Source organism: Dermacentor variabilis, chromosome 8, assembly GCF_050947875.1.
Source record: "Dermacentor variabilis isolate Ectoservices chromosome 8, ASM5094787v1, whole genome shotgun sequence".
NCBI lineage: Eukaryota > Metazoa > Arthropoda > Arachnida > Ixodida > Ixodidae > Dermacentor > Dermacentor variabilis.
Window position 1 is genome coordinate 79,956,387 of NC_134575.1, and position 25,149 is coordinate 79,981,535.

Here is a 25,149-nt window from a genome sequence, read left to right on the forward strand (position 1 = left end):
CGGTCTGCTGCAGCAGAGGAACCTGTGAATCTTTCCGCAACCCCTAGTAGACAGCCAGGTATTCGCATTTCCAGCATTTTAGTTTATTCGAACAACGCACTGCATTGTGGTTTTACTGGTCATGGCCGCAAAATGCTCAGAAATGCCACGTTTTCTCAGATACCGCAGCACGTAAACTTTGGACGCGCTCTGCACATCCACTCCTGCACATACAATAGAATCCTAAACATACTAGTAGGATTCCTACTGATAGTTTAGCACAGTTATAATACCACTAATTAACGCAGTTCCATGAAACCTATTATATTAAATATCGTGAGCCTAAATAATTTATGCATGAGCTGATGCTCTTACTAATGTGCGACCAGAAAGGGTAGAAGTATAAAACGAGCCTTTGAGACCTGCTAAACTATGCGTGAGGTAAGCATTTATTAGTCAAGATGCTCGAATAGAGGTACGTGAAAAATTTTAAATAGCGCAAGTTAGCGTGGCCGGCGCTCTTGCGGGCTAACGGTGCGGTAGTCTGCGGCGTGTTGTGCCACTTCCGTTTCCGGTTGTGCCTTCGCAGTTGTATCGGAAACGGTGCCACCACCGTCATCTGTGGGCAGGTCCGGTCCGTTCTTTGCCACAAACTCCACAGGATCGATGAACACGGCCTGCTCTTCGGGAGTCGGTGTAAGTGGCTTCATCGCGCGATCTGGAATAATTAATGCGCTTCTATGTTAGCTGCAGAGGTGTAGTGGCAACCAATCATGTACTGATGATTCATGTTTCTTGAACCATACCTTAAATATAGAATCATCCATTTCATGAGAAAAAGGGTATGTTTGTCGTAGCAAGATCGAGTTTACTCCGAGATTGTTGTAAGATTAAATTAGGGATGTAAGACTTTACGTTTCATTTGTAAAATGTTAAATATTCTATTAAGAGAACAAAGTGTATGTAAATGAAATAAAGGCTGCTCAAGAACATCCAGTTAGGTTCCGACCATATCGTTATCTCGTACGTGTTTTTTATCTCTGGATTTCAGGAAAACTTCCAAATTATGAAAGAAAATGTGGTCACGACACTTCTTCATGCCCAGTCGGTCGCAGTCCCATTTTTTTCTTGCGCGCAACGGAACCCTCTTACCCATCGTACCGAAGCGAACGAACATGTTTGCATCTGTGTATAAAGCTTCCGTATTACCTGTTATTTAGGGCCATGGCACAATCTGATTCTTGATAACGTAGGTTATCAGCCTACGCTGGACGCATGCAGCGACCGATCGCCTTCGCAATGGTCATGCGAGCTTCATACTTTCGGAAAATGTCTGAGTGCAGCCAGCCAAGCGTGCCAAAGCAGTGAAGTTTTTTTTTTAACAACGGATGTATTCTTGATCGACACTGTGCCGTCGTGCTGCTTGATGTCACGCTGGTCACGTGACCTGGGAGCGAGAGGGGCGAGAGCGAAGCAGACAGTTGCGTCGCGCCGAGAAAGGGGCGAGTGAGTCAGGCAGCCAATGAGCGTTTGCGAAAACTAGGTCAGTAGAGGCTCGGTGGAGCACAACCAAACGAAGTCATGCCTTGCTCCGCATTCACCCATCGAGAATGGCCTAGACTGCGTATGCTCCCAAAGAAAAAGCCGCACGACGTGAGCACCAGCGAGAGCTTGCGCCGAAATGGGCCCGCCGTCGCATGCTACGGAAGAGTTCCCGTTGTAGTTGTCGGGTATTTCAACATCACCATTTTACGTGATAACTGGATTATACAGCACATGCGTGCGAAGCTTGCATTAACATGTTTTAGCAATGCGTGAGGCAAGGAGCTGACTACGATTAGGAGGACCTGCGCTGATTTAGTCTCTGCGAACGTGACTGACCTGCAGCTGATAGGCGAGCCGCTCGCTGTATGCCATAGCGATAACAAAAGCGTGCTCATGAGGTGTAAGCGACATGAGACAACGGCGTCAAGAACCCACGCAATATCCGGCAACACAAGCTGTATTGCCAAGGCCCGACCGAACAACCCCAACGGAACGCCCCGATAACGAATGAGGTACAACGCCACCTTGAAGAAGCTACGGTCAATGTTCCACTCCGTGAAAATGCAAAGACCAGATCCACTGTTCCAACAGTTCTCGCGGAGTGGTATTGGCCGTAGTTTTTTTTCTTATTTGGCAGGTTTTCACAGCCTGGTAAAAAGTATAAAGAATGAACTCCTAAAATACGCCACTGCCACTTTGTCAGTGCGTGTTTAGGAGCGGGCAATACAAATGCACTGAATTTATTATTACCGCGACAACGTTAAGGAACTCGTGTCGCAGAAAAGGCGGTGTCATCGGCGTCGGCGGCGTTGGCCGTGAGCGAAAGATGGCGGAAGGCAATTCATAAATAAAAACAACTTGCAAGATTGGCTGGATGGGAATCGAAGCAGGGTCTCCGGAGGTCAGCTATGACTTCAATTGTTCAAAGCGCGACAAAGCGCCTCTAGTGAATGCGGTGTTGCCTTAGAAACGGGCCGTAGAAAGGTATACTGTGGTGCATATCGGTAATTATGAGCATGTAAATTACAGAAGTCAAAGTTAAACGCGTAGCGAAATACGTTTCCGCTACATTTCTTCTGCGCTTGGCGCACACGCAGAGCGCTCTTGCGGCAAACACAGAAGATCCCCTCCTCGCAATTTACGGTGCTGCACCGACAGGTTGTGCGCCACTCGCCCGCTTCTACCCTTCGTGTCGTTTGAGGGCATTGGGGCAGTGCGGGTACCAGTGCGAGGATGCCACAATACCCTTGCGTTCAATAAGTTTTCTCGCTCTCTCCTCTTCTAACTTCCAGCGTGCGTCACTCGAACCCTCGTGCTTAGGCGACGCGGCTCCTCTTTCCGCTCACAGCGCGGTTCCTAGTTGTGGCGTCCGATGCGGGATGCCTCTGACGTGATCGCTGCGCCATGGCGCGTCTGCTGGGAAAACGTCCCCTGCGATGTGTGCCGTGCTGCTGGCGAGGAATAATGCGTCTGCGTGTTGCTCCCAAGCGAGACAGAGGACGATCCCATCGAGGCATCGGCCCCATGATCGCGTCCGCCTTCATGGCGCGTCGCGGCCGGCTGTCCGTGCCGATCACGACATTTGGCTCGCGTAGATCCTTTCTCCCTCCGAGACACCGAATTCTTTGGTTCGTTCCGCTTGCTCAATCTTTGTTAATCTTTGTTTGAATCAAGAGCATGCCGAGCAAATGAGTGGGCGGTGCAACGGGGTGCGGTAACGCTGTCGTGGTCCACTCTTGAAGGCGAAGCTTAAGCGTCCTCCAAATTTTTTAATTGTTGCATAATTATAACTAATTAGTCTTAAAATCCCAATGAGAAAGAGAGACACCTAAGTAACTGAATCGGACTATGAACATTAGTCCGTTGGTATGATTGGTGTAAGATGTATCAGTTTATGTTCAACAACAGGTTCACAGTACGTCAACCGGACGGTAGTCTTGCGAACGCAAAGTGGCCGGCATCAAGATCGAGCAGGAAAGGTTAGAAAATAAAGACGCAAGCTACGAGACACGCCGTAGTTTGGCGCAATTAATTCAAGTGACCACATGGGTTTCTCTAATGTGAACCTAGGTTTCAACCCAGAGTAGCGCATTTCAATACCATTTCAGTGCAGCCGCGACGGCCGAGAGTCAAAGCCGCGGCCTCGCGGTCACCACACAAACGCGCACCATATCCGCCACAGTATCCCGCCGTGGTTGCTTAGTGGCTATGGAGTTTGGGTGCGAAAGTGGCTATGTCGTATGGCTGAGAAATCGCAGAGGGTCGGTTGACTGCAAAGCAGTACCACACGACAAGTTAGGCGATTCAGCATCAATTTGAGCTCCAGTGCAATTCGGCAGGCAAAGGAATGCGAGGACAGGAGAGCAATAATTGTGGTAGGGAACAAACGCCAGTGCTTCAAGTTGCAGATACGAACAGGATAAAAAATTGAACGTCACTCCCGAATCAAGCTAGAAGAAATATAACAAAAGGGTCCATAAACACATGCCGCGTGCTTGCCATCGCACTGTGACGAGAACGATTAGTCGGGGCATAACTGCCCTTCTAACAAGATGGCAGACCTACGGCGGACCAGACCTTTCTTTTGTCCCTAAAGGAATGTTTAGATCCCGCCAATTGAAGACAACGTGATTATACTCTCCCAGCTGGATTACTTGCAGAAGACGAGATGAAGTCCCTAAAAAAGTAAAAATGCATTATGGACTATATGAGTTCGCTGATAATTCTTTGAATATACACTTCAGACAACCTATTACAATTTCCAAATGGGAAAGGGTGACTTTGTAGCGGCAACAGTCGCAAGCTTGTTCTACTATTGCTCAAGGAGCGAACAATGAACGTACGGATAGTACGTAATAATCAGTGGTCTTATGAGGGTAGGCTCGTATGCGGCTGTAGGAAAAAACTTTTCCCTACGATAGAATTGTCTGTGTGTGGGGGTACGCGCATGCAAGCATGCGTGCGTACGGACACAGCCGTGGTGCCCGAAAATGTTACAAATATTTCTGCCCTTAGGATAAAAATTGTGTTGAATTTCATGGGAACAGCAGTGCGACGTGAGATTTAACAGGTAATATTTGGGTGCCCATGAGAACTTGGCCTCACAGCGTTGGTACACGAAAAAAGGAAAATCAGTGCACTGAGCAGCCAACATGAAACTGAACATTTTAAAGAATTTATGCATAGTCCCGAGCCCAGAAATAAAGACTGGGTGCTTTGTTTTCTACACTGTAAACAGAAATAAACGCACCTGGGGGTTTTCAACAAGTGATGTGGCCTAAAACCTCCTCATCCCTGAATACCTACTGCAATTTACGGGAGCAACACAGCGGCATTCCCTCGTTTCTCTGCGTTGGCTTGCTGCGGGAGGATTAAGGTGACATGACGCAATTTTACCCCGCTTCGAAATCTTGTTCCCTTCTGAAAACTCTGCACAGGGACTTCTAAACCTACCCCCCTGCCGAAACAGGTTTGTCACGGGGCGCTTCCCATGAAGCTGTGCGCCGCGTCAGCGACCGGCCGCTTTCGGCGGAGCAGGCAGTGCTCATGGCTAACCGTTTATTTATGTCTGCACAGTGGCGTTCAGTGACAGCTTTTCGTCAATTTGTTTCCCGTATTTCCTTCCAGCAAGTGTTATAGGCGTGCCTGAAGCTCACTGTAGCTAAGCACCAAGTACGCAGCTGCGATCGCTTTGCTGACAACGATGAATGCAAGAGGAAATTTTCAAGTGCGGAAAAAGGCTTAAGTGTACCTGGAAGCTGCTCACTGACTGTCTGCTCAGGTTTCTGACTGTACTTTCGTGTTGCGTGACCTAGGCTTGTTTTCCTCAGTACACGAAATGCGACTTTTATGTCCTTGTGAGTACATGCTGACACTGTAGGTTGTATAGGTTTCAAAGGATCGCGTAGCAATGGCAACAGCAGCCACTGTTCGAGCGCCGACGTCCCTGCTAGTGCCACTTGAATGGCATATTTCAAGTTTGTCGCGGTGCTATGTTCCCATTGAGAAAAACTGGAGTACGAGCAACTCTTTTTATACTGTATATCTGTGTGCGGATATGCTCGCCCAAAGAAAAACGGTAGGACATAAGTATGCGTACTGTAAATCAAGCTTCTTGCGGAGCGATGTGAATCCCATTGTTGTCGCGCACTTCTGTTTTGATCATGTCGTTTCTTCCGATATTGCTTTAAAATTATTCTATATCCCAGACACTGATTTAGAAACATGCGTACTGGCTCCGCGTGTGAGAATTCGTTCGAAAGATCAGCGCTTTACCTCCTTTTCACAACCGAGAGGCACTGCTTGTACGCTCAGCAGGTGGTGCGGTAAAAAAAAATATGTATGACTACGCACTTTTCAGCGTTACGTGGGCTCCTGTAGGTCATGATCAAACGTAATAAATTCTTGCTACGCTACTACTATTTCGCACAAAGTTCATTTTGCCATGAAGCACACGCCCTTCCATTTTTCTTGCTTACGGTAAATAACGTGTTACTTTTTGGCCGCGAACGCCGGCAGTGTGCGAAGTCACTTCAGAACTGACCGAATGGCAGGCTAAATTTGAGAAATTACGCCGTTTACTTTATACTCACTATTCTGAATTACCAGTCTTGTGTTCATTAAAGTCTTCTGCAAATTTCAGAGAAACAGATGTGGTGTGAGCTTGCATGTTAGTGGTAATTCTGAATTCGGTTTCGAGGCACACAGTATCCTGGCTGTATATACTGCCAGCGTTGCTTCTTGCGTGTCACGCGTACGTTGGATGTCTTTCGATGTTCTGCATTGGGCGTTTCTGAAATGTTTATGTATGCCATGGATTTATGTGCGTTCATTCACTTCTTTCGTTGAATTTGACGTGGTCTTGTGTATATACTTCAAACTTTGACCAGTAGCCTCTGCATATAAAGATCTTCGCGCAAACTGACGCGATGCCTCATTTTATACTCCCACTGCACGTCAAAAAACTCTGTCCAATGCAAAGTGAAAAAAATAAAAAAATACAGAGAAAAAACTCCCACGGTTCCACGCAATAATTCCGCTCACACGGCGTAAAAATTCTCCAATCATACAGAGTATAATAAACTCCGAAATGGGGGGTCGCTAAAGGACAAGCATTATACTCCCACCTGGGAGTTATTTCCGGTTACAGTGTATTGCCCTTAAACAAATGTTCCTTTGGTAACTGAAAGCACTTTTGCAGCGAATAATGAGAAATTTGGGTAACTCTAGGCCACTTACGCAATAACAGGAAGAGTCCTAAAACGTCGTGTATTATTGAACGTTCAGGCAGGACTAAATAGGCTCACATGTGGCACCTGAGTTATAAACACGCAAGAAAATAATTTTAACTTCTACCCTTCTGCGAGATGCAAGTTTTCCATAGGGGATGTCGGTTCTCCTGACTTAATTTTGCCAGCACTGTCCAATCCAGCCACAGTGTCAAATTTGCGATCTTGCCTATTTTGTCACCGACCGCGCACTTTCGCACTTTCCCATTTTGGCTCAAAACGCCAGCATGACGGGATTCGATGTACAGAAGGGCGCCTTGTGTAGCGGCAATGCACACTTTTCATCGAAACTTTATTGCTTTCGGTCACGAGTGGCTTCGTGCTAACATATTTATCACACACATTCTCAGTGTGACTAACCTCACGTTACATTATGCAGGTATGGAAAACGCGAGCTAAGCCTACTCACGGCTTACGACCATGACGAGTACCAGCGAAAGCAGGCAGGTGGCCGAGGCGACGCAGAGCACGGTGATCCAAGCGTACGCGCTGAGGAGAGGCGCCGTTCTACACGTGACATGGAAATAAACACAGTAAATGGTACACCTTTAGGGTAAGCTTATATTACAGAAACGCCCCTGTTACGAGATTATTCGAATGCACGCAAGGCTTCTTACGCCTGCATTTCAATAAATGTAGTGTAAGAAGTGTAAACATTCCGAATCCCTGCTAGTCCTCCAGTGTTTTATGGACGTTATGCTTCTCATGCTAACTATAGACAAATGAGCCAAGCTTGGCGCAGAGGCATTCAGACTGACCTTCTGTGATGCATTTGCACATGTGTCCGTGCTTGTGTCTACTTTTCTAAGGTACGATTGCACCAGAGGCAGTTGGACACGTCATGGCTCCACTGCAATTTTTGCCGGGTTCCACTGCTAAATGATGACGCCAATCCACGACAAGCTACGCTGTGCGCATATCTAAATAAATACAGAGCAACAATAGTAAACATTAGCCAACTCTGCTAATCGTCTCATTCTCTCTTTGGTTGCTATTTGTTTCCACAAACGTCGAAGCGCCAAAGCTTGGTACAAAGGCTCGTCAGAAGCCCTGACTTTGCAAATTCTGCAGCAGGGTAGTTGCCGTCCATGTTGCTTCCAGTGCAAAAAGCAGACAACTTCACCATAGAAATCCACACGGGGAAAGCTCTGAATTGACAAATCCCACTGACTAACGACTTCATTAGTATGCAGTCAGCATTGCCGGAATGTTCTCCAAAGAAAGCATTTCTTTACTAAAGCTTCGATTGTTCACTATAATATTAATAGGCGTGTTTATGAACGCAGGAACCATGGTATGAAGCAAAATATCGTGCAGAAACTCTTCTGGGAGTTGTCTGATTATGCGTAAGCATTGTGCAACTTATCTCCATGCAGCCCGGTATCCTTCTCAATGGTATGAAATTTTATCCGACCAGAATGCAAACTTCTCAAACATTTTGGGTTGTTATCAACATTATCGGACTACATCTGACCATGATCAATCCTTACCTGTCCTTATCAACCTCATCTGGCATGATCCTAGGCTTATAAACTCTTGTCAACCCTTTTCAATCTCATCGGACTTGATCCCACCCTTGTCAATCCCTGTCAATCAATTCAACCGTGATAAGAACCATCTAACACCCTCATCACTGCTTATCATCCTTATCAACTCACTGATTGTTCATTGATGAACGCCAACATCTTTCCTTTCGAATTTATTCTGTTTTATAGATGAATTTCTTCACAGCAATTCGTTTTATGTGACAGACGGACGGATGGATGGTCGGACGGGCTTTCTTGTTGGGTAGGCGCAGAAACGCTTAAGAATTTGAAGATATAGAATTAATCATCACTAGCCGTTGACCTATTGCAGTAAGCACTAGTTGATATTCTCGTGGGCACTAGCTGAAGGACAGAAGGGCTGCTAAAACGGCACAATGTGGAGACGAACGTTGTCGTAAGGAGATGAATGCAGCAAAAGGGACGCCATGAAGGGACACGCACTGTAGTCGTAAAATTTTCTCTCCCTGCACGCGTTCTTTTAGTGACCGTTATGTATTTCTATTTTGATAATCAGTCTCGGTTGTGTGCTTGTCACTCACACGGTGCTTGAATCGTCGTCCGTGTCGGTCGAGGTGCCTTCTGATGAGCTGCCCGTCTCGCATCGAACAGAATCTGCATTAGGAAATGTAATGTGAGAACGGGTGACAAGTACATTCATACGTATGTACAACTGCATGCGTCTCCGACAGTTGCAGTGCGCATGCTCCACCCACAAGTTCATCTTTTTGAAAACAGTGCATATCACCCAGCCAATGATCATAGAACGCTTGTCACGCTTACTAGACCAACAATTTAGCAATAGCTCTCATTTTCAGAGGTTCTTACAGTGCCAAATGCGGTGAATTGGCTATCTAAAACGTGTAACATAGGGAGGGCTATAAGAGCCACCACAAGAAGGAGCGACGTCCTCTCGACATGGTTCGCATACGAACCGTAGACGAAGCGTAGGCATAGAGCTCTTGAACATTTTCGTTAGTTCAGCTTTTTAATTGTATAGCATAACCTGCTCTGTGAACTTCCAATATTAGTCCTTTAGAGTGTCATTTTCCTCAGAAGTGTCCGACGTAGAAGAATTGGTGCCTGGATCTGTTGGTACATATTCTTGCAATTTAAACCAGTCAGGAAATGAAGAACAGAGCAGTCGATTGTACACAGAACGACTGTACTAATAACTGTGCTTTAATGAAAAAAAAAGTCCTTCTCCCAGAAAACCCAGGCGAGCTTGCGTAGCTCAAGAGCCAAACCACACTCAAAACAACGTTGATTGCATGAGAGACGAAGCAGCTACCGCCAGTGCGATAGGAAACTTACATCCTTCTCTATCAGTGAGATAGCCTGCTCGAGTGCCCTTTGCTTTAGACATAACTGCCCAGTCAATGGTCGATTAGATTCCTATAAATTTAATTACCTTTCGTGACGACGGCTATGTGTGCTGGTGCTTTTCCCCTAGTAGTAAAAAGTTGTTGTTACCGTATCCGTCTGCTCACTCAAAAGTCGTTAAGACGAATTGCTATGAGTAGTTTTCGTAATACACTACAAAAGAGCTGCCACGACAGCATAATGTCAAGTTTGTGCAACGAATTTAAATTGGAACGAGTTGGAAGCCCCCGATTTTTCAAAAGTGCTTTTGAATGCACCGACAGAGACGTTGCTGCAAAATATTAGGCAACGAGACGAAATTAGGGCTCACCCCACAGGAGTTGCACGGAAAAATATTTGAACTGATGCCCTACGTGCATAGGGCATCGCTGCTGTGAGGCAGGGCGTTAACGTCGTCTCTTCTGCTCCATGCAAACTTTCAATTGTTTGTTGAGGTGTGGTGCGTGACAGCACTATTCTCGTTGTGTATACTACGCTGCACAAAACCCTTTACATTACACGTGCGACATGTGTGGTGTACGAGATGCCGCGGAAATGTGAAAAAAGTTTACACCGGCCAAACTGGTCGGTGTATCACTGAGAGGCTGTGAGAGCACCACATTGCTTTGAACACTTCTGACGGCGCAAATCTGCCTAGCCATTGTCGGGAATGCGGCTGCCTGCGGCTTTTTTTTTCTATGTTGAAATTCTTGCTTAAGGCAAGAGCAAGGGGGAGCGCGAAATTCTCGAAGCGTATCACATCAGCATGCAAGAGGATAATTGCATATGCACAGCTTCTGTCTGAGTGATCCTGAAGGAAGTAAGTTCCCTCTCGCACTGGCGCTTGCTACTTGGTCTATCTTGTAATCAACGTTGTTTTGAGTGTCGTTAGCTCTTCAGCAGTGCCAGCTCGCTTGCGTTTCCTGGGAGACAGGTTCTTTTTCAATAAAGCACAGTTGTTAGTCCAGTCGTTGTGTTCCCCACTTCTCTCCTCGGTGCGTCGTCTTATGACTGGCCTAATATCAGGAATATCTGTCGTATATTGAACCATAATACACCAATACATCTGCTTTTAGAAGTACTATTGAAGAATGGTTTTGTTAATCCGCACTTTCAAATCTTTTCTTGTAATTATTATGCCCTATTATCTGCACATGCTCTGTATTTCGTTCCACTGCCTTCTGTAACGCCTTCGGGCCTTGAAGGAACAATAAATAAATAAATAAATAAATAAATAAATAAATAAATAAATAAATAAATAAATAAATAAATAAATAGATTATGCGTGTTTAGCGTGACCGGAAATCACCACGGAAAAAATTGACAGGCCGAACTAAAAAGACAACGGACGAGCTAGGCTCATCTAAAATGTCTACGAGATAGCTCGGCATGAATGAGCTAGGCAGGACCAAAATTGGTGGCTGGATCTTAGCAACGGTTGAGACTTTATTTATATATCCAGAAGGGGCAAATATGACATCGATAAACAATCCAATTTCTCTAACCCTCCCCATCACCATTTAAACGGGGTGCCTCAAGGCGAGGACCAGTTCCTTGTTTAGATTCCCCGAAAGTTCTGAACGATGACAATGCAGGCACGAGAGATCATAGATTCAAGAGGCTGAAAGCGGGAAATTATACACATAAGTGCAAGTAAAACCGAACCGCCAAATAAAGGAATTACAGTGGGCTCTTTCTATCGCCAGCGGGCACCCCATGTTCACACGTTCTGCACCATAAGTTTGGCACACTAATTTTGCGTTTACAAAAAAAAAAGAAATGTCAAGGACCTTGAAAAACTCTGCTCTCTTGGTCTCCTGTGTGACAGCAGTTACACATGTTTACTATAGGCGGTCGTAGCTGGAACAAGCAAGATTTTGTAAGGTTTAAGCTAGGGAGAAACTGATTCTTACGTTCCACACTGCCGTTATAGCGCATTGACCGACTATGTTATTGAAAGTGTGTTCCTCAGTCAGTGTTACAAGCTTTGTTAGTTGCTTTCTATCGTGTTAGCTCGCGGCTAGGTTCGCGTTTGTCCATTGCGAAAGTGGTTGCTCTTCCACCAACTCCGAGGGGAACGCATTTATTATAATAGCGGTATGCCATAAAGATGGTTTTCAATATAAATTAAACGGTCACTTGCGCAGTGTGCTGTGAAATAATATTTTTGTGTCTGCGTCATAAACTATAGGTTGAAAAAAATTATTTATTTATTTATTTATTTATCTATTTGTTTATTTATATATGTAGCTTGCTTCGTGTAGGTTGTAAGCCGGAGTGGGATACAAAACTAAAAATATTGATTTCAGCGCATGAATATGCGCTCTTAAAATTGAGGTATAACTTAAACAAGCAAGACGCACTTTTTATTCATGCTACAGGGTCAATTTGTTTCTACGTCATGCGATGCAGAGCTCCGCAATCCGCATGTAAGGACAGCATTAGGTGACAGCCAAACCACAAGTGCACGGAAAAAAACAAGATAACGCGATTTCGAGCAAATTTGCAAGCTTAAAAATACGATAGCGCGGCGGGGGGAGATAACTGCAGGGGAAATGCGTGGTCGAGCGTCTTACAGAATAGAACAACGAGCAAAAAATGTGCAATGAAGTTAAGAAAAAGCTGACAAGCATGTTTTTCGGATTGGTAAGATGCATTGCGATGTCGGGCGTTCCGCAATGTCACCTGGGAGACTCGTCAAGACAAAATACTTTATTTCTTTGAATCGAATGAATGCGTGCTCCAGGTCAGAACTCAAAGCATTACGCACATTCACTTATCGTTTGCTTCTTACGAAATATAGGGTAGATATTTTTCAGACATTACAGTCCCACCGCGGTTCTAGAAGTTCAAACTCGGCCTGTTTTACCAAGTAAGCTTAGTGGCTGATTTTTGCCAGCTATCACACTGATAAACAAAGCCAGCAGGCTTTCTCTGGATGGTTTAATTTGTTTGTGTTATAGTTCGTGCGTGGTTCCCGTATTACTGGTGCATATTCGTGAACCGGTCGTGTAAACGTGCTGTATGTCAATTTCTTATTCTCTTGACGAAATTGCCATGTAACTAGATTTAGGTTAGGTAAGCACAGGTTAGGTTACCGGTAACATTAATTTTGACGTCATTGAATGTTTTTTGGTTTGAGGGAATAAATGAAAAATGTATAAATGACAACTCTGCTATGACGCAAAAGGAAGTGTGTTGAAATCAGGCTCTTTAGGGGAAGGAAGAAATTCTTTATCTGCATGCTTGGCTAAATTAAAGTCTTGTGCAATTGTTTATAATAAAGTATACAGCATCACAAGGAATCTTGCAACCATTAGCCGATTCCACGAAATTGTATGAAGAATACAGAAACATTTGCGATTATTTGCCAAAGGCAGAGACTTCAGCCCAACATGAACTCTTCAAACTAGTGGCCAATATACGATAGACCGCGGCGTAAGATTCTCAGCAACCCATTTCCCTCCATCAAAAGATTGTATCTCTCTGCAGTGGACGCAGCCTTCCGGCAGAGTTTCATTATGAGTTGCTAACGCTTAATTAGGCGATCAAATTAATTTTCTGATAGCTAGCGCATGACTTGACATCCGTAAAGATATTGTACGAACACTTTATGTGAGAAAAAAAAGTGGCTCGACCCTGGGAAATATAGAGTAATTTCCCAATGCACATGACTAAGTATTCGAGAGGAAATTGCTTAGAGTGCACCGTTAAACGCCTAATACGGCTCTACTAAGTTTACGGTTTCCTTATTAACCTATCCGCGTCGCGGGATAACGCAACAAATGGTTTCTTCTCAATGTTGCATGGAGTTATCCTTAAAGAGCTCCTCGTCTCAACTACTAGTGAGCTGTACACTAACGAAAAACGTGGATTGCTTGTAAACAACACTTCATTTTTATTTAGTCTTCTGATAACCTAGGAGATATTGTCACATTATTGACCATTGAGCTGATACAGCGGAAAATAGATATAGTTGATAAATACAATTTAGACAAACAAAGCACGTGATAGATTGTGTGGTCTCTTGCGATTAAAAGGAGCTATCCGAAGCCAAAAGCTACTTCTAAAGCTTTTTTTGCGGCCCAATTTATGCCTGTAAGACCCTGCTGCCACTGACAGGGCACGCATGAAAACACGCGAAAAGATTGTAATGAGTGAGCCAGGAAGCGCGATCTAAGTTTAAAGAAAAATGAACTCGTCCACAAGAAGCTGTGCAAGAACTGCACGTGTGAGGCGCCTTTGCGTGAAACATAAAAAAAATTGCTGCAGGAACAAGAATCAGGCCCCCACATGAGCTAATTGAGGCCTGTTACATTGAAAAGCTAGACAGAGCTCGCATTGGTGTTCCGTCTGCAGCACTGCACGGGCCGGATTTTTCGGCCCTGTCCCGGCCGCGTTTTTACATTTGCTAATAGGTACCAGCGGGGCGTGGCGATTTTGACTGTGCTCGACATTTCTGCGCAGGCGCGAGCAAGAGCGGGTGCGAGAGAGGAAATCCGGGGGCCTTTGCTCCTTGAATATGTGACTCTGCCTAGGCACTATGGTGGAGAAGTTTCTTTGCGCTTTTAGCGTGCGTTTGTCTCTAGGCGTGCCGGCATGGCGGAGGGTCGGTCGTGTTTACGCTCCGCCGCTGACTGCCTGCGAAGTGAGGCACTGGGCACGGAGCCCCCATTTGGTGGTCACTGTCTCTGGAGGGGCAAGGTTCCGACTTGGGTTGTATAAGACGCGGGTCACTTCGTTAGTCGCTACGATAGACTGCATTTTTTCAAGCACTGCTCCAGGATGGCACATGTAACTGGCAAAGCGAGGACTCAGGAGAGCACCTGAGGTTATATTAAAGCAGGCGGCGCAGGATCTCCGGGGCACCTAAGCGGTAGCGGGGGCATCAAAGCTGGAAACAGGGTGGCCCGTGGATTGGGGCCACGGAGGCCGAAGCGTGCCAGGGGGTGTTCGCATAAAAAAGTGGCTGTCCGCGGTAGCAGACAGCCGATCTTATACTCCCCTGGCACGCGCAGGCATCTATGAGGCCCAACCCAAGGACCAGTCCGGCTTCTAGCTTTGATGTCCCCCTTGCCGCTTTGGTGTCCTGGAGGCGCCGCCAATAATGCGAAATACTGTCACATTGTTTTAATTAGCAAGCAACACGATTGAATAAATATAATTACGTCGAGCCGCCAACTTACGACGCTTGGTTCAGCACTACCGTGCCCCGCGACTTCTGCCAGCGCGCCTAGGGACAAGCACAGAGAAGACGCGCTAAGAAACTCTTCGGTAATGCCTAGGCAGAGTCGTATATTCAAGGAGCAAAGTCCCCACATTCCCTCTCTCGCACCCGCTCGTACTTGCGCACGCGCGCAAACGTCCCTCGTCTCCGCAAGTGCCATGCCAGCTGTACCTACTAGCAATTGGAAATACGCGCCCCGGCACGGGCTACGGCACTCACTAAAAAGCTTAGCCAGGCTCCTCGTGTACATGACCAGGCCCGGCCTCTAAGTGAGAAAAAAGTATCTTTTTTTTAGCAGCCATTGTACCATATGTGTTAGCCTTATCTTCCAGGGCTCTAATCAGCTCCAATGTATAAGCAACACAATACCGAAATCCTTGTTTTTTCAATTGAAGCATCCGTGATCTGGCCCATTAGCTATGCTGTAATTTTTCCGCTGGTGCGCACGTATTTACCTCGATCGTATGGTTTGTTGCTGTCAGGTTACTAGCATATATATATATATATATATATATATATATATATATATATATATATATATATATATATATAGATATCAAGATCATCAGTCTATTCATGTTCACTGCAGGACGAAGGCCTCTCCCTGCGATCTCCAATTACCCCTGTTCTGCGCCAACCGATTCCAAATAGCACCCGCAAATTTTCTAATTTCTTCACTCCATCTAGTCTTCTGCCATCCTCTACTGCACTTCATCTTCTCTCGGTACCCATTCTGTTACCTTAATAGTCCAACGGTTATCTAGTCTGCGCATTACATGACCTGCCCAGCGCCATTTTTTTCTCTTAATATCTATTAGAATATCATCTGTGCCCGTTTGCTCTCTGATCCAAACTGCTCTCTTTCTGTCTGTTAAAGTTATGCCTAGCATTCTTTGTTCCATCGCTCCTTGCACGGTCCTTAACTTGTTCTCAAGCTTCTTTGTCAGTCTCCAAGTATCTGCGCCATATGTCAGAACCGGTAAAATGCACTGATTCTATACTTTCCATTTTAATGATAACGGTGAACTCCCAGTCAGGAGCTCGCGATATCTTTCGTATGCGATCCAACCCATTTTTATTCTTCTGTGAATTTCCTTCTCATGGTCAGGGTTCCTTGTGATTAGTTGACCTAGGTAAACGTAGTCCTCCACAGACTCTAGAGGCTAACTTGCGATCTTGAACTCTTGTTCCCTTGCCCCAGGTTATTTATCATTATCTTTGTCTTCTGCATGTTAATCTTCAGTCCCCCTCTTACACTCTCCCTGTTAAGGTCCTCAATCATTTGTTGTAACTCGTCTGCATTGTTGCTGAGTAGAACGATGTCATCGGCAAACCGAAGGTTGTTGAGGTATTCGCCGTCGATCTTTACTCCTAAGCCTTCCCAGTTTTATAGCTTGAATACTTCTAAGCACGCACTGAATAGCATTGGAGTGATTGTGTTTCCTTGTCTGACCCCTTTCTTTGTAGGTATCTTTCTACTTTTCTTGTGGAGAATTAAGGTGGCTGAGCAATCTCTGTAGATATTTTCTAGCGTATTTACGTAAGTGGTCTGTACTCCTTGATTACGCAATACCTCTATGGCTACTGGTATCTCTAATAAATTAAATGCTTTTTGGCAATCTATGAAAGCCATATAGAGAGGTTTATTGTACGCTGCGGATTTCTCGATAACCTGGTTAATGACATGGATGTGATTCATTGAAGAGTAACCTTTCCTGAAGCCAGCCTGCTCCCTTGGTTGACTAAATTCCAGTGTTGTCCTTATTCTATTGGATATTGTTTTTGCAAACATTTTATATAATACTGGGAGTAAGCTAATGTGCCTATAATTTTTTACTTCTTTAACGTCACCGTTTTTGTGGATTAGTATAATGTTTGCATTCTTCCAATTTCTGGGACCCTAGCAGTCGATAGTCACTTTGTATAGAGAGCCGCAAGTTTCTGTAGCATTATTTGCCCTCAATCTTTGATTAGATCGACTGTTATTCCATCCACTCCGGCCACTTTTCCCCGTTTCATGCCTTGCAAGGCCTTTCTGACCTCGTCTCTAGTTATAGGAGGAGTTTCTGTATACTGTTCAGTATTGTTCTGAATAGAGCGCTGTTATATATATATGTATATATACAGGCGATATCACAAATATACACCCAAAAATAAACACAGAAATAGACAGATACACTCCTTGCGTTTGTAAAATAATTGTGTGTTAGACTGGGGTCCCACAGAAATAGCATCGAACCCACTGCCGACACGCGAGGCGCAAACTGTGCTTGGGATTTGCGCCGGGCACACTATTTCACTGATTCAACCGGAGCCCCTTAGGCTGCCCCTAAACTTTGCCTGAACAAACATGACAGCACCCATCGAAGCGACGGCTCTCACCGAGCAACAAATTGGGTTACGTATTTTGGTAGAATAGCAGCTTGGGCTTGTTGGTTGAAGTTTTGCGCTGGTAACACCAGGAAAATTGACCAAGATTCATGTTGACGCGTGAACTTCGTAAGATAGCAGAAGTGACTGCGGCAATCGCTTTCTCTCAACAGGCTTAATAAAGATGGATTCTTTAGACAGCGGCGATTCCGAATTCAATTCTCCACTTAATGGCTAATAGGCTTAACACTTGTGGATTAACACGGTTAACAATGAAAGCACGTAAAGTTGGTTGCTCAAAACTAAGAGCAAAAATTGCTTGCTGCTGATAGAATAACCTATAAATCGTAGTTAAACGCGACAACATGAAAAATCAGTCACCCTTCTTATCAGAAAATGATAAATTTACTTATTATTTGTTATAGCTTTTTTGATGTCGTAGTGGTGCTGAAGGCGGAAGACGCTATCCGCAAACGCAAAGGCATAGCGAAGTCTCATTCTACAGAACTTCACTTCCGCGTGCCCCAATGCTGACACCCTCAAAGCCATTTGGGGCTCCTAGAGTTACTGTATATGGCTAGGTGCCCCCAACGTTTGGGGCCCCTATTCTAATCTCTCTAATTTCATAGTATCGAGAGTTGTAGTAAGTGCAATGGCAAAAGCGGTAACATGGAAATGGCTTGAAGAAAGCTTCTTCTTGCGCAATATACTTATCCTTAGGTGCAAGCAAAGTTTGTTTTTGTAGAAAAGAAAAAGAAAATTAGGACGGTCTGCTTTTGTCTTTGCTAGGGTATGCTAAGAGCCAGCTCTTTCCACGCGTAGCTTCAGATTGGCACAGAATGCGTTGAAGCATGCAATGCGTAATGTTTGCGTGTTTTTGAAAGCGCATGTTAAGCCATTTAATGAGTGGGCCCGAGTCCGGCCCAGGCCCATGGCTTCAAGCCCTAGCCTAACCCGAGCCCACCGAAAAACGCTTCGGACAATCTGGCCCGGGCTTTCGGGTCGCCGCAGGCCCATGCAGTACTCTAATTCCGTCTATAGAATAGCACTCCGGAGATTACATTCATTGCCTGCTGGTAATCTCTTAGAATTGATTGATACCTTCTGTGTATGAGACTAAGCCAATGTTTATTCATCGGTCTGAGCCGCAAGGTAAATAACTTGGAAGGGTCACCCTTGTCATAGCTATTGTTTTCTTCGTGGTTGTATCTTCATTTACGCTTTTTCAAGGGAAACCATGCCCTAGACCTATAACAAACCTCGCCAAGAACAAACTTTTCTGAAACACTGTATGCCCATTTATAACTACAGGCACATCCACGGTGCAAGGAAACTCTCTCGCTACGTTTGCCGTGCGCGACCTACTATTGTGTGAGCAGCTATGCGCTAACGAATTTGTCCCCGGAGTGAAAGATGGCTTATCCCATTCGCTGCATTTCCGACAGTCTTCATGAACTTCGATAGAGTACGTGCCTGTTATTTGACCTCCGAGGGTGTGATACGCCCTTAGAGAACGTACTCGGACTCTCAAAAAAGTAAGTGATACGGCCAGTTAACAAAAACAAGAAAAATTCAGTTGTATCAGTAAAGCACCTTTCTACACAACCAAAAAAAGGCACACGTAGCGCGAGAAGGGGTATCATGAGAGATAAAAGGCGCAAAAACGAAAAGCTGGCGTCGACTCCATCTTAAAGTTTTCGCACGAACTTGCCGTGGTGCCACGGATTCTGGCGGCGCTTGCTCAGGCCCCGTCAATTTTTTTATCAGCCCGAAGATTTATTTATTTTTCATTTATACAAAATGCCTTAAAGGCCCTCTGGAAGAGGGTGCGTATTGTATCATACTTTAATGAAGCTAAACACTGAACTTGGCAGGTTTCTAAATCATTCTCCGATTTGCAAAAGCACCTCTACCAATAAGTACTCCGAAATCCGTGACGTCACACGATCGTACCAGCGCCAGGGTTCACACCTCAAATTATAAACAAAGAAATGGCATGTTTGGCATTTCTTTTAACTTGTTTCCGCGCAATACCGAAAATAGAGGTTTGAAAGCATACTTATCAATCTGAACTGACTTTTTCATGAGCCTTTAAATATGAAGTAGATGAGCATCCGACCGCCTTGGTTTTTAAAGAGCATCTAGGCACAGGCGGTTAGTGGTACAGTGACGTCGTACATGTGGTTGATAGCGGGTGACTCACTGGCTGAGTTCTTGGCGGGGAAGTCCGACGGGCGTAGTGGCCGCATTTTCTCCGTGTACACAATGCGGTAGGGAAACGGGTTGCGGGGCGTCGGAGGCTCGTCCCAATAGCCACTTTCGTCTGTTGGAAGAGGACGCGAACACAAACAGTATGCAAGCTCGGCTAATTTACAGCCAGTGTTCTTGAGGGCTCTTTCCCCTCACGCTTATTAACGTTGGCGGCGATTCCGGTGGTAGTCGATATTGTTGACCCTTTTAAACAGGAAAGATATCAAAATTGAGGCATTGTCATCAGATTCGTTCAACATAATCATTTTTGGTCACGTGTTCCAAAGGCCATCTTACGGTAATCACAGCCTTGAGACAACATGTCCATGGAAAGATAATGGTTTTATAAAGTGCAACATGCTTTGCGCTTAAAAAATTTGCAGTAGCTGTACTAAGCCTATAAACAGGGCTGCGGGGATATGCCTTAAGAGGAAGCTTTAGCTCGAGTGCTCCTATCTAAATACATGTAAAAGGAGAATTCGTTTTTCTCGGCAACCACTGCACCAAATGTGACGAGGTTTGTTGCATTTAAAAGACAAACTTAAAATCTGGTGACTGATGGTTTCGAATTTTTGAGTTAGGCCGTCAATTTTTTGTTAAAAATTGGCAAAAATTGAAAATTTTCAATAAACGAAACTATCAAGTTTACAACTCCGTAACTCAACCACAAAAAATGATAATACAATTCTGTGAATTGCATCTAATAGTACATCTAAAGCGGACAAAATTGATATGTTACACATAAATATAAAAAAAATTTTATGATAGGGAAATGCAACTTTTGCAATACCATTGTAACCAACGTAACACATTCACGTAAGATGTAAAATGACATACTGAATTTGTCCACTTTGAATGATCTAATGGATGCCTTTTACAGAACCGCGATATCAGTTCTTGATGCAGAGCTATGAATTTGTAAACTTCGTGCTTCTATTTTTTTCAGACGGTCAAATATTTGAAAAACGTTTTAAGAAAATTGAAGCCCTAAATCGAAATTCCGCTTCCAGTAGTCAATAGAATTTAACTTTCTCTTTCAAATGCAACAGATTTCATCAAAATCGGTCCAGTGGTTACCTCATAAAAACGTTTTTGCGTTTTACATGTGTTTGAATAGGCCGCGTCGGAGTTGAGCCCGAGCTAAAGCTTCCTCTTAAATCAGGTACTTTATATTTTCCAGAAAAAGAACAAAGCTTTCAGGCCAGTATTTACAAGAAGATCCTATTGTAGAATTGTTCGTGTGATAATATGACACCCACTATCAAAGCTATACATGCAAATAATGAAAAGGGTCATGCAATGGCTGAAAAGCACTTACAAACGACAAGTATTGTTCTTTCGGCCCTTTTTGTAAGGTGAAACATGAGAACCTTTTTCATAGCTATTTCCAAAATATAGCGCCGCTCATAAACAATGATTAGGGGCGATATCTAAAAGTCCGCAAACATCACAGCACACGAATTCTTTTTTGTTTTGCTGAAATGGAAATGTGGCCGCCGCTAGCAGGCGTGAAGCATATAACATCGTCCTCAGCAATACAGAACTAGTCACTGAGACAACGCGATGGGTAACAAGTTTACTTACCTGGCAAGGGTTTGTCCGGAGAAATGGCCCCTGTATGAAAATGAAATAGAGAAGGATGTGAATATATCGCCTTAAAGAACTACATTTGCTCGACCAATCTCGAAGAAACAGCTAACAGGGTAAAACATGCGCCATTGAACCCGCCATTGGATTAAAAAAAATAAAGTACCTGTCGCGATTCCTGGCATGACCGCAATGCAAACTGCTCGAGGTGTTATAACTGGAGGCATAGCCGCACTCGTCAATGAAGAGACTCCACATCAACTGTTGGCGCCAATCACCCAAGCAGTATCCTGTTCATGACAAAGTGGCTACCGCGTCAAGCTTCAAGAAACAAACATCGACCAGCGTTACATTACTTTGTTCAATCCTCGCGTGAAGGTGCCCGGTATTGTCATCGCGATAAAATGAGCTGCTTGCATGCAAGAACGCGCATATCTAGTGTGTACTTTTCATGTGCGAGTTCAGTTTAAATCCAAAATTAGGCGTCGGCCGACTGCATTCAAGTCACTTACAATTTTATTTTCGGTTGATGGACGGCGCCATCTTGGGTGGCTATGAGAACAAGCTTTTCAAAGTGATGCTGACTATCGGTACGATAAAAAAAGGTCGCCACAAAGCGAAAGCATCTGTGCAAAATGCATATATATTAGCTGCAGTAGTGCTCATCTCCATCCTTTGTCACACCAATAAGTTTCGCTCGAAAGGCGATGCACTGATATCGATAGCAATGTATGAGACACACGAAGCAGTGTCCATAACTTAGTCGGCCGTATCAGTTGCAGTAAATTTAACTTAGTTATTTAACAAATATGCTGCCACGTTCACACAGGAGAGCATAAGCATATATCACTCGGTGACCTGCAAATACTAGCGGTCACAATACTGGCATGATGAATACCGCAAACAGAGCGAAGGGAACGCTTCTGCGGCCTCTTGCCTCAACGCGTCTCCTAAACTTGAGGTTCCGCGACTTCACACAGTAGGCATGCGGAAAGACAGTGCATATGCACCCGCGAGCCATGGTGGCTCGCCCATTTTTTGCACCAGATTAACTCCAAGATATGACTGGGGCGGTGCGCGCACTGAGCAGCGTGGAAAGCCAGGGGCAGCCATGGCCGGTATTGCGCAAGAAACCTCGTGAGCCCACGTGACCTCCTTAGCGCGCGAATGATTGTGATACCGCGCAGTCCTTTCGGACTCTTGAACTTGAACCTCTAAAAGCTGAGATGAGTTGTTTGCAGGTGGTACATCTCAAACAAGATTTGCCGCGAGCTGTGCCGCTTTATTACCTTGACATCACGTGGGCAGCTAGACGTAAACAAAATCTGCACATATACCAAGAAAGATGAGCAAATGTGCGGTGAGTACTGCCGAGAGAATAAAAAATAAATCTTTCATTCCAAAGCTTCATCTGGAGGCTCGTCCACAGTGGTCCCTACAGTAGCGGCTAGCCTATCCACTAGCCGCTACTGTTCCCAGCTTCAGCTTTGTAATATGGCTCTATTTAGCGACGGCTTCTTAATTTCTTATTGGTTTATTTTGTTGGGGCGGAGCTCCGTCGCCGTGGTAGTGGCGGAAGCGTAGAGCACCGCTATACGTTTTTGACGACTCATTTTTGAGGCGAAAACGACTCGGAAACCCTGTCGCCTGACGGAAACTGGTGCCATGACGGTGACAGATTGCACCCGCCTTAGAGATTGGCCCACACTGACCATCCATTTCCTCATAGCTCATAACGCTACAAATTCGTTGCGCGACACTGCACCACCCTGGAGTGGCCTTCAGGATTCAGCCAGATCGTAACGGAAGAGCCTTTGGCATTTATTCGCTGAAGCGAAGAGAAAGCGGGGCCATTCTTTTCACGACGACCGTCTACGGGAATTCATTGGATCAATATAGTGCCCAAGGTATTGCCACCGCCAAAAAACGAATTGTGTGAGACGTGCATTGTAGCGGGGTTCCTCTCTCACTTGCCTAAGAAAACACGGCGCCAGTTAGCGCCGCCACCGCAAAGCCTGCGCCGGGCCTGCGAATTGCCTAGAGCGCCGGTGAGTGCGAACCCTGTTAAATGCTTCACGTGGCCACCGGCCTATTTACTTGCACTTCTTTCTGGACACGAGACGCCATCTAGTTACACTGCCTAGAAATACACGCGTGGCCTCCAAGAAAGAAACAGCACAATGAACCAAAGTTCTAATGTTCCAATGAACATATTTGATGCCAACCTGGGTCCTGGCTATGTGCCAGTATGTGCTTGCGCTCCTCTATGAAGTTCATTAACGCCAAACTGGGCAAATAGGTACGTGTCACTGAGAAGTGTGCGGCCTTACAATGACTAATACATACCCAAATTTTTTTAGATGCAAATTGGAATCGAACTCGCGCGGTTCTTGAAGGACAGGAACCCGTCAAATTAGCAGGGTCTACCATAACTGGTCTGGCTACGCACCACTTTTCAATGAACCTCTCGCTAACTTGGGTCACTGAGCATGCGCCACCGAGTGTGCATCCAAGCTACGACACAATGCTCAGGGTTTGCAGGCACCGACGGGCCACGTTTCTTGTCTCGGAGGCTGCGTTCGGAGTTCTCGGCAGTCACACTAGATGTCACAGTGTGTCGAGAAAGCTGCAGAAATTTTGAAAATTGTCTGTTGATGCGTCAGAATTTTTTGGCTCTGCTGTGACTTCTTCTTGCTTAGTGTTCCGTACTTGCTTTTCTTAGTTTATGCGCGTGTGCCCATGGTCTTTCCGGTGGCAAAGAATGCTTACGCTGTAGTAGATAATTGTAAGCATATCCCGCCACATTCGGGCGGCGCCTTCAATGCAACCGTACCAATTAAGCGGGAACACCGGAAACGACCGGCGCCTCGACGGAGCAGAGCGTTGGAAAGGAAACACCAGCTCCCGGAATAGCGCGTGAGGCGTTGCGTGATGGGAGAGTGCATCGGAGCGAATCCATGTCACCCTCCCTTTCGCTCTCGGAAGCCTGTGGAATGCACGCGTTCTTTGTCCACGCAAGCTCTCGCTTTCGTTCTGACTGTGCCTCGGTAAGGCCCAATGAAAACGTGCCAAACATCACAACGTGCTCGCTTGCCCGCGAGGTGTTCATAATTCGAAGGACGCTCGGCAGCGTGCAATTGAGCCTTAGGCCACCCCAAAATCTCAACTTGGCTCAGCCCCAAATGTAGCATGCCCAACCCTGAATTTTAATATAGCCCAGCCCCAAATTATACGTTGGGCCACCTACAAATCTTAGGTTGGCCCAACCCACATTTCAAGTTGGCCCAACCACAAATTTCAAGTTTAACCAACCCAAACTTCAAGCGGACCCACCCACAAATTTTACGTTGACCTACCCCCAAATTTCATTTGGGCCACTCCTGCTGTAAGCTTCCACATGCATGTTCTATGAGCCCTTTGTGTCACTACGGGTGTTCTATTTTTCTTTGTCTTTTTTTGCTTTAAATTGTTCTTTATCGCTTCATAGGTACGAACGATTTGCATTTACACCATCATAATGATTAGATGTCTTTGCAAATTTTTTATTTTTGTGCCGATATAAGACATTACATATTTCGCGTGACAGGGCTGGGGTGCTCGCTAAAGTATGCTTACGCATTAAAAGAAACGGGAGGGCGGAGACCAGTTGCTGTATGAGGCGTTTGTCGGCGTCGGTATGCACCAAGGCACCATATATTTCGTAGGCTATGCGTGGGTTTCGCAGTGACGATGCTAGATGGCGCCGAGTGTTCTCGGGGACGCGCTAAAGATGAGTCCTACTGCAGTGCAAACCTTCCACATTCCTCCTTTTGACGGCGCCAATGCATTGTGTCGCTATATGGACTAAATGCTCAACGAACAACCGTAAACAGTCATCGTAAAATGGTTTCAGCCGATTGTTCGCCATTGAAAAATGACCTATAGCAGTGACCCTACCTGGTGCAAATACGATTAATCCAAAATTGGGACATCCATTGGCCCACGCCTTTTAAGTCAA

At 45.2% G+C, this 25,149-nt stretch overlaps 1 protein-coding gene across 1 annotated transcript; it reads right to left on the bottom strand.

Annotated features, from left to right (window-relative positions):
* Nucleotides 1-482: 482 nt before the first annotated feature.
* LOC142591454 (uncharacterized) lies at nucleotides 483-22,265 on the bottom strand. Its single transcript, XM_075703783.1, has 6 exons — nucleotides 22,163-22,265; nucleotides 21,150-21,179; nucleotides 19,519-19,638; nucleotides 8,899-8,971; nucleotides 7,222-7,319; nucleotides 483-697 (listed from the first exon to the last, which is right to left on the bottom strand). Exons 1-6 carry the CDS (start codon nucleotides 22,263-22,265, stop codon nucleotides 483-485), a joined length of 639 nt encoding a protein of 212 aa, XP_075559898.1.
* Between the last annotated feature and the right edge of the window lie 2,884 nt (nucleotides 22,266-25,149).

What these genes read in the sequence shown, in the direction of transcription:
- LOC142591454 (XM_075703783.1), bottom strand. Translation starts at nt 22,265, where the DNA reads ATGGCTGCCCCTGGCTTTCCACGCTGCTCAGTGCGCGCACCGCCCCAG. An exon ending in TCCGGACAAACCCTTGCCAG is followed by an intron (nt 19,639 to 21,149) that starts GTAAGTAAACTT and finishes CTCTTCCAACAG; the next exon opens with ACGAAAGTGGCTATTGGGAC. An exon ending in ACTCGTCATGGTCGTAAGCC is followed by an intron (nt 698 to 7,221) that starts GTGAGTAGGCTT and finishes TAATTATTCCAG; the next exon opens with ATCGCGCGATGAAGCCACTT.